Here is an 18,638-nt window from a genome sequence, read left to right as displayed (position 1 = left end):
TTTCCACTGAAGTCCTCAATGGGGAAAAAACGCCGCAGTCCATTGGATTTGTTTTCGTCGACTAAAGTTTCCTATGATGAATTGCTTTTGTCATTTGAGGGTTAGAAAAAAATTTCAGATTTTTGGAAGAACTGCACTCGTTTTGTATGGCACAATTTTACGCTCCACCAGTCAATCCGGCGTATAAAACGAGCTGATGGCTCACCGGTAAAACCGCAATAACACTACTTGATAACAAAATCCGTTCCCCTTCTTTTGGTTATTTCTCAACCTATTCAGGTTGATATGAGATCTAGCGGGTTGATTCTGGGGAAATTGGAACTGATTACCTACATACGATGTCTGGACAACTATGGTTATGTTAAGTACTACTGTCGTTATCATACAATTACGATGTATTTAGGTTTCCTTGTCTGCCTATGATAATTATGTTATTTACGTTACTGACCTAGTTGTTTTATTTTATGAAGTGATAGCGTACGCTGTGCTTTAAAAACGTATAAGCATTGTATTTAGTACATACAGTAGCGGTCAAAAGTTTATTCGGTTTAATAACTTTTCATAGTATTACCAGAGAATTATCAGATGTTAATAAATAATTTAAAAAAAATGAAACATCCCTACAACAAATAGTGGGTGACTGACTCGAATTTGATTTTTATAGCACTCTTAATATACAGCATCTCGTTAACTCACAAAACCTCAAAGGATTTAAAATGTGCACGCTGTTTCGGAAATTTATTTAATTTATTTATTTATTATCCCTCTCTTGTGTCAATGTACCCATAGGTACATACAACGTTCGCCACGTCAATTGTGAAATGTTTATAACGGAAATTTCGTGTGTCTGAAGGCAATGAATGGGTGAGTAGAGTCGGAAAGATCCCGAAAAAACTTTGGGAGTATTCTAATGCGCTATTCCATTACGATTTCAACCCTTTATTTGACGATATCTTATTTTGTGACTCTTTTACTGCGTTTGGTATTTCTGTTATCTGATCTACTAACGAGTCAACCAGAGAATGATTATTATCCTGTGTAAATAAAGAGTTTAGGGTGCGGTTCCCCGATAAACTAGTTTTAATGAACCACAAAGAGCATTTGCGCACCTACTTTTCCAAAGTCGTGTGTTTTTCCAAGAGAACAAGATTTCACCCGTCAACAGTTTAACGCATTTATCCCTTCGCTCGGTTTCTAAAGTAATACCGCAGTGCGCTTCCAGTTTGTCGTAGCGTAAACGTGACTGTCCTAAATGGCCAGTTTTGGGGTGTTAGCGTATAAGGGGCGGATATTTCAGATTTGCATAACTGCAAAGTTATATCAATGAAATTACTTCATCTCTGTTCGATTGACATTTTTTCTCTTTGCACTCCCGCTACGTTCTCTGGTTGGACATCAATTTTTTTGCCTAAAACCCGTTTTAGTTTATTTTTATTAGCAAAAAATATCACATACGGAGTAGGTACATGGGATCCCTTTAGAGTCACATGCCACATAAAAGTAAAGCCAGCACTCTTGAACGCATTTTATTGTTATTGCACTATTTCATTTACTTAGCCCTCTACTCGTTTCCTTTTGTTCGCAAGAGTTTCTTTTTGGAGACTAAGCAGCCCTCGCAAATTAACGAAACGAGACGACCTAGAAGTTTCTTAACACGCACAATTCCATAGAGAAACGATTTTCCACTTGCCAAGGAAAAACTAGTGTGGACAGAAGCCATTGAATACCCAATTTCCTATGTTTTTTAGGTGCGGGATTAAATTTTCATCCATATAATAATAATAATAATAATGGATTTTATTGATTAGGAAAAAAATGGTTCCTATACCATAACCAATAGGTTCAGGGTCAGATAAACCAGTAGGTTACCTGTTCTTCCACCTGTACCCCTAGACACATAAAGAATATACTTATACACATAGATTCTACGAAATAAAACAATTAGCAGTTCAATTTTGATTGAAAACAAGCACAAATCTACTAAGTAACTACCTACCAACAAAGGAAAGAAAAACAAAAAAACAAAACAATAATAAAATTATGTTAAATTATCGCTCTCTGATTAATAATTTTTTAATTTTCCGTTTAAAGGCATCTTCGGACAGGGGCAATAACTGTCTGTACACCGAATTATTACAGAATTTGCAGATGTTAAATGAAAACGAGTGTTGAAACATTGCTAAATTGTGCATTGGGATGGAAGCTAAACCCCTGTGCCTCAGATTTAAATGATGCACATCGGTCCGGAAGGTGATTTTATCGTACAGGTACGGTGGTATCTTATAAGTTAAAACTTTTCTAAAAAGTGACGAAGCATGCAGTCGCCTTCTTTCCAACATATTCAACCAACCAAGTCGAGGTAAGGTGTGCGAAATTCTGTCATATTTCCTGATACCAAACACGAAACGTAAGCACGAGTTCTGTACTCGCTGAATTCTGTCACGGTCTTTAGCTAACAAACATGGACCATACAAAACATCGCAATAGTTAAATCGCGACAGAACCACGAGTCACAGAGAACAGTCTTGTGTTTGGTACCAAGAATATGACGACTTGAGTAAAGACTCCTCAATTGACCGTAAGCCGAAGCAATAAGGTTGTCGATGTGTTGGGTAAATCTCAATTTACAATCAATAAGCACACCAAGATTTTTTACACACTTCACCGATGGAATTGAGTCATTGCCAATTTTTAATGCAATTTTATTGTGTATGCCAATGTTGTCATCACCGAACACTATAAAACACGATTTTGCAGGGTTAATTATTAACGAATGATCTTCCGATGCCTTGTGTACATTTTATAGATCATTGATACATGCCAAAGAGGTTTCTAGTTCAGTTCTTGTAAAAAAGTAATACAACTGGGTATCGTCCGCATATAGAGATGGTATTTACAGTGTTTTAGTCCTGTCAACAAATTAAATGTATAAACTGTGTATAACAAGGGTCCTAATATGGAACCTTGCGGAACACCTCTAGACACAGTCGTAAGCTCGGAGTCCACTCCATTTAGAGTTACTCTTTGGCATCTATCACTCAGGTAATTACGTATAAGCTTTAAAGCATTATAATCCAGTCCGATGAATTTCAATATTGAATTGAGCACTTGATATTGCATTGAGCACTTGAATATTGCATTGAGCACTATCGGTACCGGTATTGTATTAAAAGCGTGTAGACATACCTATTAAAAATGTTTAAGAAATTTTTAAAATGTTTCAGAAGTGTGTAGAAAATGTTGGAAACAGAATTGGAATAAGTCATGAATTTTATTTAAAAAAGTAGAGAAAGTCTAACTTTTTGATTTAATCCAAGCTCGAATTCAAGTATATCCTTTACCTACCAAGTACCACCTCTCCTACCACCTTCTTGATAGTGTTTTATTCGTGTGAGTGAAATACGTTTTTCAAGTAAACAGAAGTAGCTCATTTATCCCAAAGGCAGCGTACTTCACTTGCTTCAGTATGTATCTAGACGAGTATAAAAAGGTCATAGGTGACTAGCATAATGAGCATTCTGGAAGGCTGAAATAGTCCTACGCGCGGTTTTTCGCAGGGTTTGAAACTCGGTTTGAAAAAACCCCAACCCGCTGGGCCCAATTGGGTTTTTTCGGGCTTATTCGGGTAAAAGTGGGTAAATAGTACTTTTTCGATCGGAACTAAACAATTCGACAATATGAAAAAAAAGGCGCCAAAATATTGTAGTTGCAAAAATACGCGCAATTAAAGAATTATTATCAATATCAATTATCATACTTTAAAGAAAACTACAAAATTTCTATTACGTTCGAAGATATCCCAGAAAATCCCGAAATTTGCCCATTTCGTTTGTCCTTTTTTCTGATGTTATCTGAACAGATACAAAAAAAACACTCACCTGCATTAAGTAGCATTTTTTATTATGAATACAACGATATGCGATTCAACAGAATGGTGCACCCGTTCACAATGCCTAATCGTGCAAGAATACCTATCGGACAAATTTTCTCCTCGCACGATTAGGGCGCGGGTGCACCATTCTGTTGAAACCACAGTTCGTAATTTTGTTTTTTTTTTGTTTGTCGTATATCGTTGGATTCCTAATAAAAATTGCTACTCAATACAGTGTGTGCTTTTTTTACGGGTCACATCAAACAGAAAGTTGCTGATGATTTTTCCGAAACGAAACGTTGTTTTGAAAATGGCAATGGGAAAGTGTTTTTTTGTCTGTTGAAATCGGCATCTGAAGTGACGCATTTAAGCCCGGTTTCACAAAGGATGATTAAGTTTAATTAATCACTCATTAAAAATATTAGAATGGGAAACATGAGCGTATAATCAAAGGTGGCTAACATTCTAATATTTTTAATCATTGATTAATATTCATCATCGTTTGTGAAACCGGGCAGTTGTGACTTGTCGACTGTCCAGGGCTGTACCACAATGTTGCTCGTATACATCTGACACTTATTTTTGAAATATTCGCATTTGATGAAGATCCATAGGGGACGATACTATGAGTACTCCCTTCCCACATTAACATAAATAGTAAATAGTTATACAGGGTGGTGACTTGCGCAACGCATCATAGGGATTTCAATGTAAAATTTATAACATGCGATTATTGGCTCCCCAAATTATTTTAGAGCAAAAATGTATTAAGGTTTTTTGTAGAAAAAATTTTTTACGCCAATCAACCGTATTAGTTTTCAATTTTTTGCATAATAAAGACGGAAAATTGGAAAAATAAAACCCCCATCTTATCAATAATCTGCGATGCCATGGAATTTTCTAAAACAAAAAGATATCCAGTTATCAATTAGCAGCAGTTCGAAATGGATTTTATGATCGATGGTTACTGTCTTGCATTTAATGGGGACTTATTCGAACATTTATTGTAAATTGTTATATTAGGAAACCGTTTTTAGTAATTTGGTCTTTCTTTATGTTGAATTCGATGTTCTAAATATAATACTTTTTGATAGAATTTGATTTGTTTTATAGCAGACATTCCATGGCATGACGGATATTGGCGTAGTTTTTGTATTATAAAATTCCATGGCATCACAGATTATTGAAAAGATGGGGGGTTTTATTTCTCCAATTTTCCGTCTTTATTATGCAAAAAATTGAAAACTAATACGGTTTATTGACGTAAAAATTTGTTTCTACAAAAAACCTTAATAAATTTTTGCTCTAAAATAATTTGGGGAGCCAATAATCGCATGTTACGAATTTTACATTGAAATCCCTATGATGCGTTACGCAAGTCACCACCCTGTATACATACTTCACGCCGGAAAATGCGAGACTACTCGCCGTAATTTTTGATGCGATATTATGTTAAATATTCATATTCTGAAACAAATGGACCTTCATGGCCGCGTGTGTTTCGCTTTCTTAAAAGTTTAAGAACAGCTCAAGGATCCTTTTTTTTAAGTAAATTTTTTAACTAGGGTCCTAGTTTATGCCAGTTTTTCTGTGGAGTACCTCTCTCATTAAAAATGCCTCCATTACCTTCGAAATTTATTATTCACGGTAGATTAAAAGAAAATTGTATCGATGCGTTTTCTTCGAAGTGCATAATAATTCAAAATTCCCACGTGTTTTCTATAAATATCCGAACTAAATAACGAATCGCCCTCGTAAATAAATCCATAGCTTATTGTTTATGCGGTTTCGCATTATTAGATATTACAATATATTTCGCATTCAATTTGTTCATTTTAATTATTCATTTCAGATTGCTCCCGCAGCGAAGAAACTGTGGGGTTTGGAAACAAAGGACGGAAAATCGCTCGCACTACATCATCTAAATCATCATGACGGCGTTTGGAGGGACCCGACGTGGGCTGCACCAGGTTTGTGAAATTATTTACGATTTTCTTTTGAGTAGGTAATTGCGCGCCTCGTCGAGAAGTGGAAGCGAACTCAATTACCTTCCAAACCGTAACCTTCGAACGCCGAAAATTAATTTGAAAGACAAATTTCCCTGGGATTAACTAAGAAGCCAGCAAAACTTTCCCGCAATTCGATTTTCCACATTTTGCTCTCGTGTCTTCTCCAGTTTCGAAAAAGATTCATATGTCTTTGAAAGGTAATCAAAAATAACGAGAGCATTTTCGATGGATGGTAGACGACAACGACGCCCATAAAAAATATGTGCGTTTATAGAAGGGCGGGTGTGCTTTCGTCGTCATGGACACGCACGGCGTCTGTTGCCGTGGAAACCGTCCCAGCCGATCTGATTTCAATCACAACGTCGTCGTCGTTCTCATTACCGCCGCCGCACCCGTTCTTGCACTCACCCTCGTTCTCGTCTGCTCTTACCGATACGTACTAATAGATTTAGCCCCATGGCGACGCTTTAAAAGCCTCACCTAAATCGGGATTTGATACTTGGCGCCGGCGAATTACGCTCAATTTTTTTTGTTTTCGCTTTGTTCGCTTTAAAAATCGATATTAAATAGCGTAGTAATCTCGTAATTACATAACTTGTTTTGCTTGCCCTATAGGTATATTCATCGCCGTAATGGAAATTGATTTCGTACATAATTGTAGGAGTCGCCTAGACGTTTTGTGTTATGAGTACACGTACTTGGTGAAAATTAATAGTCACCCCCTACCTACACTGCCCTTTTCGCGTTTAAGGTGAACGATTTTATCGCGACGAATCAAGGTTAATTGAACTTATTTTTGAATGTGGGACCTTAACAATGTCCACGTCTAATAAATTCACGTTAAAACCTTGCGTTTCAGGGTTTCGCAAGAGTTATCGCCATGTAAGATTTGTATCATGCTTGGGCAATATCCGAGGTTTTTGCGGCATCCTCGAAATACTGTCGGTTTGTCGTTTTCAAATGATATTAATGGTGCACTTGCTCGGTTTTTGCATCAGAATTAAGCCCAAAGACCTTTGTCTCAATTAGCCGCTCTGCAGCTACCCACTTGACAAAATTTCCATTTCTGAACTCGGATACAAACCAGATGTCCACTAGATAGTGACCCCCACTTCCACCTTCTTCGGATTACCGTTTATAAAACATTAAAATTCTGATCCTGAAATTACCGTCTTTAGCGGTTCTATAGTAAACTTCTTGGATAAAATACTAATTGTTTTTTAATAAAAATCTCCCTTCCTCTCAAAGTAGCTAGTACGAAAAGACAACCAATCAAGCGGAGCAGCTAACCCGGGTTGAAATTCGTTTAGTGCTTCGGATATTTCCGGAATTCCGAACGAATTTCGAAAAAAATTACAACATTCAAAAGGACAAATTCGAGATAGGTACATCAATAAAAGTAAAACTAGAGATAATTGAAAAATCAGAAAATAATAAACTTTCTTTTGGAAACGTTTATTCCCTACACTTCTGTCAAGAACTTGGCACATTTTCTTTGTGGTTTCCCCATTAGAGGAAAAGAAGATCGTCTCCCACGTGATTTGTTTTTCTGTATGTAGTTAATTTCAATTCATGACTTTTTGTATTTTCTGATAGTCATTTGTTATAACGGGCGATCAAAAATGAGTGGTGGTCGAGTCGCCTTTGGAAGTACGATTTCCCATATAAACAAAAATTCCAAAGGTGACTCGACAGCTACTCATTTTTGATCGCATAGTACTATTCCAGTTTTCTGACCTTATCATGCAGTGCCAAAAATTGAAACGCGTACACAAAACCAAATGACTATACAGTCGAGTGCCGGAGCAATTGAGTACACAAAGTGTATTAACCTCCTGGTAGTGGTTTGAGGGCAATTTTTGAATCGTTCTCGCGGTTTTTTAATTTATTTATTGTGAAACTTGGAAAACTTGATGCGTCAATAAATCAATAAAACATAATATGATATTCTAAAAAATACGCATAATAGCGCAACAGTGGAACTTTTCTGTCACGCTATGAATTACGCATGCAAAATTATTTAGCAAATAATACGCTCATGACCCCAAATGTCCAAAACCGTTGGTAAATTTAAAACTGCCGAAATGTAGTTTAAAACTGAAAAAGTTCGTAGGTTTTTATTTATATAACGTTCAATCTCGCTCTGTTGATAATAACTACGTGAGAAAAGTTTGATTTAACCGCTAATTCCGGAGTGTAAACAAAACGGCCTTTCGACATCAACCCATTTTGATGTGTATCGAGACGACTAAAAAAATGTGTATTTATTGTAGATGATCCTAATTGAGATATGCAATAAAAAATAGCCACGGCAAAGGTCGTATTGTATAAGGCACGAAATGTGGGTGTATTCGCGTGCGAGAAAACTATTTTTGTACAGAACGAATTTAATAAATTACGTTATCATGAATTGCTCGTATATACATCGTGTAGATTAGAAATTGATTTTATTTTTAAAACGCGGACTACACCGTCCAAGTAGAAAAGGCCAGTTATTGGGATTTATAAACGTTAATCGAATGATTCATTCTAAATTAACTGTCATTAACTTTAAATTGTTGTATAATTGACTTCTTTACAATTTTTTGTGCCAGATCCTAGGTAATTCTAATGATAAGACTTGAATTTATTGATACATTTATTTATCGACAACGATGCGTAATTTCCGGCGCGAAAAAATTTGTTGACAAAAAATGCGGAAATTCCCTGCAATTGAAAGCTCACAATATTCAAAAATGTACGACGAGATGAGATCATTTCACTTCTATACCGAACACGTACCTATTTGATTTCCTGTCAATACGCATTAATACTTTCGGGTAATCTTCATCTTTCTCAAAAATGGAAAAAGAAACACTTCAATCGTCAAGTACTACTATAGAAAAATGAGTCAGATTCTAATTTTTATTTAATTGGATGATTGGCCGAGATTTACGTCATTTCGATATCTGATCAGGACTGAATTTTGCTTATTCAAGAAGTTTGGAAATGAAATAATTTTATTTTTCTACCTACCACCGTAAGTAATCCATTAACGCAGTCTATGAATAGAACTAATACTATTACTTTAATTTTATTTCTAAAGAATATTCTTGAAGCTTTGTTGGCTAATAACGCGTGTATGAAATGCAGTGGACGGGCCATTCGTATAAGTGTCATTCTTCATTAGAAATTTCGTTTTGAGTTATTGAAACAATAACATTATCTGGCTTATTGTAAACTGTGTACCAAATACAATGTCGGATCATATTCCATACCGATATCGGCGTCAAATGTTAATTAAATTTCATTTTGCCGTGTTTGAAGGCTCTTAATTAAATTGTTAATCGATAAATGTTCTATCGACTGGCTACATGCAATGTTTATTAGATAGCAGCTCGCGCATTGGGTCTCAATTAATTTTCGTTTGTTGTTCTTGATGTGGGCGCATGGAAAAATTGCAAAATCGCCGTTTTTTTAAGCACAATTTCTGACCTAAAGTTGATAACATCTCAAGGCGGACTAAAATTTGGTAGATTTGTAGAAGAAAAATGAATTTAATCAATCCATAGTTGCGCGTTCAAGCTAGAATTCGAATCTATTCATAAATGGGAATATCAAACCGATCTATATCGAAAATAGGAGAATTTTTCGGTCTGTTCGTCCGTCTGTTCGACGTCTTTACTCGAAAAGGAAAATATAGAGCGATGTCGAACCTTCCGCTGCAAGATGGCAGCCGCCCTCAAAATTGGAGTAATGAAGAAATGTCTACAAGGGAATTAGGGAGACGTTGTACTTTAACGTTTTCAATTGCAAATTTATGTACATACATTTACGTAATAAACATTCTTTGTAGACGACTCGAGACGGTACGTGGTAAATTCCAATATGGTATTTAATCACGTTCAAATATGTTACATGATAAGAATGTGTAGAAAAGTTAACCCCCAACAGCAATAATCTTATTGTGGGCATCAGCACTTGCAGCAATTGTATGAGATTTGTATGTTTTCCCGGTTTGCCAAGTATGTTAATCCGGAAATTGAACGAATCACTTCCTTGTGACAGAAATTGAGATCCTGCAATAACTAAGCTGTATAATATTCCGAAGCACCTCAATTATGTGGTGCAAAGGTCGCTTATTTAAGAGCGCTTAAATGGTTAATCTTTTCGGCTAAACGCCATCAGATTTGGTCGTGCAGTTTTTGTCATGTTCCGTTTGCATTTTTCTAGAGATTCCAAGTGGCTTATACTAGCGTCGCGCTTTCTCAGTTTATATTTTCAGGAAAGTATCAATTTCGTTTCTTGTACTGTTGGATCATTTCCGAAAGAACGAGCAAATCATTTTTCTTGTGCACTTCAGGTCAGTCAAACGTTGAAAGGAAATACGAAAACAAGTGTTTGCCGAGGTGGAGTGGACATGTGCAACAGTTACAAGTTAAAAAGTAATCGTAAACGATTTACATAAAGCGCATTTCCACTTGCATTCATTTCCCATTTATAAGATGCAACTTCTGTTAAAATCGTAAAAATCCGGCCACAAATATGAAAGATAGCGTTGCACATGGACAATCCATTTTGGACGTGTTACTTCAATTTCAGTTTATGAGAAGAATTTCATTTCAATGCTTTTCTAAATAAGAAAGTTGGAACTGCGCATGCGCAAACCTAAATTTAAAAACATTTTTAGATTTTCCTTTGTTCCAAGCGCCTAAGTATCAAATTTCACTTAAATGGTGCCATAGATAAAAAAGTTGGCACTGCGCATGCGCAAAAGAAAATTTTGAGACTGGCGCTCGATGATCCTTTATTCCAAGTGCCGATGTATCAAATTTCATTTAAATTCTTCCATAAATAAAATAGTTGGCACTGCGCATGCGCAAAACCAAATTTTGAAATTGGCGTTTGATTTTCCTGTATCCCAAGTGCCTATGTATCAAATTTCGTTTAAATTCTTCCATAAATAAAAAAGTTGGCACTGCGCATGCGCAAAACTAAATTTTGAAATTGGCGTTTGATTTTCCTTTATCCCAAGTGCCTATGTATCAAATTTCGTTTAAATTCTTCCATAAATAAAAAAGTTGGCACTGCGCATGCGCAAAACCAAATTTTTAAATTGGCGTTTGATTTTCCTTTATTCCAAGTGCCTATGTATCAAATTTCATTCAAATACTTTTATAAGTAAAAAAGTTTGCAATTCGGTTTATAAATGGTCGAGATGCGAAAAGGGAACTGTGAATTTTGAATCGATTCGATTCAACTTTTGGCATTGCGTATTATATGGCTAAAGCTATGCCCATATTGAATTTCAAGCAATTCAGTTAATAAGTAACGGAGATGTAAAAGCGATCGAACATTTCTAAACAAAGTTATTGTTCACACGGACAGATAGATGGACAGACAGACAAAGGAACAGACGGACAGACCAGCATGCAGACGACAGATAGCAATGCAAAATTATAAACGATCTCTAGGATCGTTAATAAACGGCAAAAGTGTAAAATTATGGAACATGTAAAAAACGGTTTTTTGTTTTTTTTTTACAATAACTTTTTTTGTAAGCGGTACAGAAAAAAATCCTTCCTTGGTACAAGACTCGACACCATAACGAACCAAATAGCGAAAAAAGTAGAACAATAGCTCTTAAGATAAAAAACTAGTAGCGTCGCAAAACGAGCGGACGGACGGACAAAGTGGCCACAATAGCGCATTTTTTTTTATTTTTGTGGAAATGCGCTAAAAATGAGCGGATTTAAACTATCTGAACTCTACCTATGCATGTTCGATATATTTCTAAAATGAGAGCGTTGTCTAGATCTTGGGGTGAGAATTTTTGGAAATTTTTTACAAAAGCTTGCTCCCAAAAGAAGCATTTTTTACCCTTCGTTTATTTGTCTGCTTTTCGCCTGGCTTGTCATTAAAGTGGTAGATGGTAATAGTCTTGCCCCCCCCCCCTCCTCTCCATAAAAAACTTGTTTTTTGTTTTTTTTTTAATAAAAACCGCGAAACTACGTTTATAGTCCACCGACTTCGCACCGCACGTGGTCTGCTATACATAATATTCAAATGGGTTATTTTTTATTTGTAAAATAGCAATTAAAAAAACATTTGTAACCTCTCACGCCAAGTGTAGTATTGCAATCTTTTATTAATTTTGTTTTTATTTGCATGTTGAATGGGAACATAAATGCACTGATTAAAAAATTAAAATAAATTGTTACCAAAAGTATCAATATTACTTAACCATATTAACATGCAGTTTTACGGCGTAGGTACGAGTAATCACAATGTTGACACTACGCGAGACCACGTTGATTGATATATTGCAGCAGATTCACAATATACATCAAACATGAACGAATTGATTGAGATTTATTTACTAACAATAGTATTAATTTATACTCGTTTGTTTCACGAACATTTATTTAGCAATTCGAGACTGTCTGTCGGATTTTCAATTGTGGTACTTTACAATGTTCTAAAATGATCGAGGAATATCTGGTAATATGCGTCTAGGGGTCATGAGCGCATTAAATGGTTACTGATCTGTTTTTGTGCACCATTATTTCAAATTTGAAACCGTGGAAGTGCACATTGCGACAGAATTTTCAGTCTAATAAGCGTGGCGCAATCAAAAACTCTTAACCTGCACAGTGACGAAACGTGTTCTATCATCAATAAAAGTTTATCGAGGCCATTTGTTATTATTTATTGCAACGACAATGTTCGAATTACACCTAATTACTGCGGAACTAATTAAAGTTTTTGTTTACAACCAAATAAAATAAGGTCTAATCAGAGGTTACAAGATATCATGTACTTTTTCGTCGGAGTAGTGAAACGGTTCCAGCCCTCTTGAATCCTTAGACGCGCTTTCCCACATAATTGAGAGAGCATTATTATTATGGTGACGCTTACGAAGAATCCCCTCGAATGATGAAACGATTGTTTTACTGCACGTTTGCCAAAATTTACATTTAGGGCAGAGAATAAAATTGCACGGTAATAAATGCCAAACACGCTTCCTTAAATAAGCATTTCTTGTGTAATTTAAATTACATCATTAAAATGCATACGTAACAAATTTTCGGAATAAATCGGCGAATGCGCCTTGAAAATAAGCTCCGGAGGCGTAATTACATCTCCTTTTATTTATTGTTAATCATTAGAGTTTATGATAATCGCACGAATAAGGTTGAGTTGTGCCTTCAAGATTTCGCACGCGCGCATGCTTAATATACAAATAAGGAATCAATAAATTAATAATACTCTGGGATCGCGGATTTGATTTACCTCTCTAATTGATAGCTCTGCTCGCCCACTAGATAACTGTGTTGCTAACATTAATTATTTTTGCGCAGGGGATCACGCGGTGTCCTCTCCTTTGGCCATGGGAAGACGAGGAGGATTTGCTGGTGGAGATACTGGAAGTATCTTATCGCCGCGCGGATCCGACACCGGTGGCTTAGGTGTAAAAATGGTCGAATACGTTTTGGGGAGTTCGCCCACAAATAAAGATAATATAGGACTGGAACCTCGAATAAGAGCATTACACTTAGATGACAAAGATAAGGATAAACCACAAAGTCCAAAAGAGGAAGTAAACGGCCAACCTGTACAGAATGGACAATTATCGGAAGACGAAAAAGCGTTTAAGTAAGTTGCGATTATTTTACTGGGCTTTTGTTGCTACAACCAACAATAATACATCCTCCAGAGTAAATACTTTGTACAGAAGGTAATGAAAGTGTTGTCAGGAAAACGATTTCTACTTCTACACAGCCTGATCTTGCTAGTCTGGTGCTCAAGGTCTTTTCGGCTACCTTGGGTCGTGTCAATGACACGTGCGTTGATCGCCGGTTACCAAGGTGACGATTCTCTCCGCCTCTGCGCACTGATGTTTGGTATTTAAATTTTAAATGGGACTACTACCGCGCCATCTGTTCAACAGTCGCTTGACTCATGTAATGATTTTGCGGGAGCGCTGCGCTGAACTGCCAATAGATTGCTAAAGAGGGAGCTAGCGGTTGTTTTGTTTACATTTCGTAGTAAAGGTGATTGAATCTTTCTATTTTTGTTTTAGTATTTATATCTGCATTAATTAAGTCATTTTAATTATTGAACTTGGTGAATCTGCAAAACACAACTATTATGTTTTATTTCTGAGATTACACTACTATCATTATGAGGTTGCTTTATGGCCCAAACATACCTTCTCAGAATATGTCATCAGTTTAATATTCTTCAAACAATTCACAACTTGGTCTAATTGACACTATTTTTGAATATAATTACTTTTTTGCTCTGCATTTAAATTAGTTGAAACCCTCAGTTTCTCTAAAAAGCTGAAGGCAATACACATAGGTAAATTTTGCTAACTTGAAGTTAATTATTAAGTAAGAAGTACTCAAAATTTTGTTTATAAGCTTCGTAAGTTTCAGAAAGTTTATGAATTTCAGTTAATGCATACATATTCATGTCCTTGTAAACCTTTAATCAAGTCAAATTTGTAGGATGAAATGCAAATTTAAATGAAAGTAATTGGGAAACTTTTCTCAGGCCTATGTTTCAGCAGTTACACAGTGGTGCTCTTCAATTGTTTAATCTTCTATTTATTACAAGTCACTTTAAAATTTTCACTATGAACACTACATTCAAACTTATTGGCAAACACTGTCATGCCATCAGTATGACCACCTTTTTAACATTGTATATAATCTTTCATGCAATGGACAGAATTCCTTGTCTTAATGCGTGAGAGCTCGGCCAATGGCCACTTTTACTTAGTTTACTCACTGCAAAAAGTAATCGTACTAATGAGTAGGTATGTTAAAAATCCATGCAATATTGAGCAATGTGGGATAAGTATACAAATTTGAAATTAAATTTTGAGTTTTTATGTCCAGCACCAGAATATTTGTTGATATTCCCTAACATGTTTGCATAGAGCTAAAAAGGTGAAAACACGTACTTCAATAAGCTAAGGTTGTTATATGATGATGCGTTTTACGAAAATCTTAGGCAAAGTGTGTTGCAATAATTGTAATAATTGATTATGGTGTTTGTATACACAGGTCATCCTTAGTAGGCATAATTATGCTGCTTAATATTGTACTATTGGTCAGGTTCCACTTAGTTTTAGATATTAATATGCCGTATTATACTGGTAGACTGCTGAAAGTCTTATACTCGCTTTAAATTAAGCACGAAATAAGGTTATAGTCCCTATGCAGTCATAATATGTTTTTCCTCTAGTCCTACGTGAGTGGTAGAAGCCAGCAATGGTGAACGACGAATACTTTTCAAAGCACTTATTCATCGGCAGTGTTGAACAAAGCACAAGATGAATCGAATTTTGAAGCGGCGTGGAAGATCAAACTATCTGATCGAAGACTGATGAATGACTGACTGAAATGCATCAAATATATTGGATGATTTTGTTCCATATCCACAGAATAATGGGTAGTCTAAATTGGACACTTTCTGATGGAAACACTCTTTATTTTAACAGATAGAAAAAAATGGACTTAGGCAACTTTAAAGAGAAAATCACTGGTGCAAACAGAATTCAGCTACCTCTAGTTGTTTGACCGTTAGCGGGCGATTTTAGTTGATTTAATGCCCCATAACTTTCTTATTACTAAAGATAATTGATTTTGGCCACATCTTTCCTAGAATACTTTTTTATGTAGTCGCATACACAGTTTTTATACAGCATGTTTCGTTTTTTATACGGCCCCAAATTACATTTTTCATAATGACCACCCTATATATTTTGGAGATTTTTAAAAGTGCGTAAAATTTCACTTGTTATATTGATATTAAATATTATTTGCAGAATAAATGCAAAATAGACTTTTCCTCCTAGTTTCTTCTTTTCTATTATTTGTTTAATTGTGAATATATGATTCTGCATTGATCTTCCTTTCCTGAATCCGCTTTCCGTATCTGTAAGGGTTTGTTCTGTGATTCCTGTCAGTTTCTTATTTAGTATTTGTTCATAAATTTTCATCACAGCACGTATTAATGTTATCTCTCTGTAATTGTTACAATCTTTATTATCACCTTTATTATGTAGGGGCACAATCGCACCTACCTCAATCGTGAGGTACACTTTCTTCCTCCTATGCTTTGGTATATATTGCTCTTAGCTACTCTACTCCTGGGAAAAGCTCATATTTTTTATCATTTCTTTGTTGTCATGTCTGGGTGCTTTATTTCTTTGATTGTTGCTTCAATGTCTTCCAATTGGTATTATTTCTGTAACATTTTCATTTACGCATTTTGTATGCTGTAGAACTTTTATCATTTTCTCCGTCTAGCATTTGCTTCTCATTTTTAATTTTCTCGCCATAGCGGTTTTTAATTTCCATAGCTATGATCGTCTTTCCCTTCTTGAGGGATTTGAGCTTTTTGTAAAATAACTTTTGATGGTTTTTGCACTTTCTAGCTTTTCTCTAAATTTGTTCCAAGCAGTTAGTTTAGGTGTTATAATAGTATCCTTCGACCTTTTTTGTTCTTTGTATAAATTCTAGTTTTCGTTACTTCTGTTTGCTAGAAATTTTTTCCTGCCACTTTCTCCCTAATATCGTGTGTCTACCATGATGTTTGTTTATGTTTGTTAGAATGCTTGCATCTCCGCATATCTCTCTCGAGCTCGCTACCGTCACATTCTTGAATTTTATCCATAGTTGTTGTAGTGAGGTGTTTCTTATGTTGCCAGCTGTTCCTGCCATTTTTACATGTGTTGTCTCATTATATTTTTTCGCAATGTTCATGCTAGAAAGTTTATAGGTGTTTCCTTGTGATTTTTCACTTTTTTATTCTTGCTACCAATAGATAGTGATCAGTTTTAATGAATGGGATTTAGCCAAATGTAGATTATGAACAATAGCAGTCTTATTTCCATTTCATTGAATTGATACCATTTGTTTCGGATTTTCCTTTTAATAGTCGTGACCATGATTATATGACAATCGAATTTTAAAGAAATCTAGTGACACTAATCCGTCACCTGTTATAGATAATTGGGATAATTGAAAAATGGTTTCACCCATGAAGATTTTAAAATTCAATTGTTAATGGTGAAATAGACAGAATCGCAGCACCTGCTTGCCCTGCATTCATTGAGGGATATCCACATCGCTCACATTACAGGTGGGATCAAAATCCTTTTTTGAATCAAGAAGTACTGGAATTTTAATGTGTTTTGTGCGTTGAAATATAACAAGAGTTTGTGTTTCCATGTGTATCAAGAAAATTTGAATGCAGAACGTTATTTGGAAATTTTACGTTATGTTGTTCCTGCAACAGAAGTTGTGCATCTGAAGGAACATATTGTAATACCAACAAGATGGTGCCCCTGCACATAATGCATTTCTGAGTTTTTAGATACCGCTTTTCCAGGGAATTGCATTGGAAAATTGGGCCTACCAAATACATACCCTAATTCCCTAATATATTAATACAGGAAACTGACGTTGGGAACCGGTACAGTGCCACGACGTTGCGGTAAGGACTGTCAACAGTAAAGTGGTCATACTTGATTTAAACTCTACTGATGATTTTACGTGCTTTGTTTGCTATTGTTATGGATAGATTGATAATATTAAGGTATTTAGTAATATCACATTATCTTAAATATGAAGTAAACTTAGTAATATAATTAATTTACTCCTTAATTTGTCGATATTCCACACCGTGCCGTGTAGATGGCGCTTTTACGTGTCTCTTATGTAAATGCAAATAGTAGCGAGTTTCCTGTATTAATTAATATGTTGAGGTATTTGGGCCTACTCATTCCCCCGACCTTTCCCCATTAGATTTCTGGGTATAATAAAAAAGACTCAGTTTATGCCAGGCTTCCCACAACAAGAGAAGTGCACTACAAGTCATTGAATCACAAGTGATACAAAACTCTACAAGAGAGAATTTAAGAAAAAGGATTTAATTGCGTCAAACACAAAAGCGGTCATTTTGAGCATATGTTGAAGAAGAGAGGGTTGTAAAATACTTTGATCTTATTTTCAAATAAGTGTGTTTCCAATTAGCTGATCACTGCTACCTTTTTTTATTAATGAATTAATTATTTAGATTAGAATCAATGATATCATTGATAAAGAATTATTATTCAATGATGATATTAAAGAATTCTTTCCTTGATTTGTTTAAAATTCGATTGTCATAAAATCATGGCCGACTACTAAAAAGAAAATCCGAATAAAAATTGAAAAAAATGTATTCAATAAAATGGGAATAAGTGGGGAAACTGTTAAAGGTAGCTATAGGAACAAGCAACATCAAAATATCCCAATTTCTTTCGACATTTACAACTGACATGTCTGCTTAAATTGGGTTGGAAAGGCTAAGGCTTTAAAAAGGGCAAGAAAATTTTTTAAATAAATAGTTGGAAGGAAGGCCACTACACTTTTTCACTTTTTAATAATAAGCATTTTTTTGGTAAGATAACAAAATTAAGAGATAAATAATAAAATGAGCTCAGGTGCAGTATCGCCATTGTTCAGTTATGGTATTTACTTACAGCCTACTTATCATGTAATATGAGCTTTTGTTTTGATTGTGGCATCCTGCAAGCCTGCAATAGAAGACGGGGCGCGTGACGGCACCTTATTCTTGTTTGTAAAAGCCGCCAACGAATTTATACCGCATCTGAGATAAAAGTAGCATTTGTTAATAATATAATAGTTTACAGTGTAATTAGTTAGTGACTACTGGTTAGTGAATTGATCATTTACCTAGTCCTTCTTGTTGATAACGGT

General features: G+C 35.4%; 1 protein-coding gene across 7 annotated transcripts in view; it reads left to right on the top strand.

The window, feature by feature from the left end:
- Positions 1 to 18,638, top strand: part of LOC116164808 (maternal protein pumilio) — a 104,439-nt gene that overhangs the window by 15,607 nt on the left and 70,194 nt on the right. For all 7 annotated transcript variants that reach the window (XR_004144003.1, XM_031479027.1, XM_031479026.1 and 4 more), the window contains 2 exons: positions 5,724 to 5,841; positions 13,221 to 13,515. Coding sequence is in view for 6 of the 7 variants with exons in the window: in XM_031479027.1 (XP_031334887.1) it covers positions 5,724 to 5,841; positions 13,221 to 13,515 (413 nt within the window). In the remaining variant the exon portion in view is untranslated. The remainder of the gene's footprint in view (positions 1 to 5,723; positions 5,842 to 13,220; positions 13,516 to 18,638) is intronic.

The sequence above is a fragment of the Photinus pyralis genome, unplaced genomic scaffold, assembly GCF_008802855.1.
Source record: "Photinus pyralis isolate 1611_PpyrPB1 unplaced genomic scaffold, Ppyr1.3 Ppyr1.4_LG2, whole genome shotgun sequence".
Classification (NCBI taxonomy): Eukaryota; Metazoa; Arthropoda; class Insecta; order Coleoptera; family Lampyridae; genus Photinus; species Photinus pyralis.
Note: the sequence above shows the minus strand (reverse complement) of the source record. Positions and strands in the feature narration are given on the sequence as shown.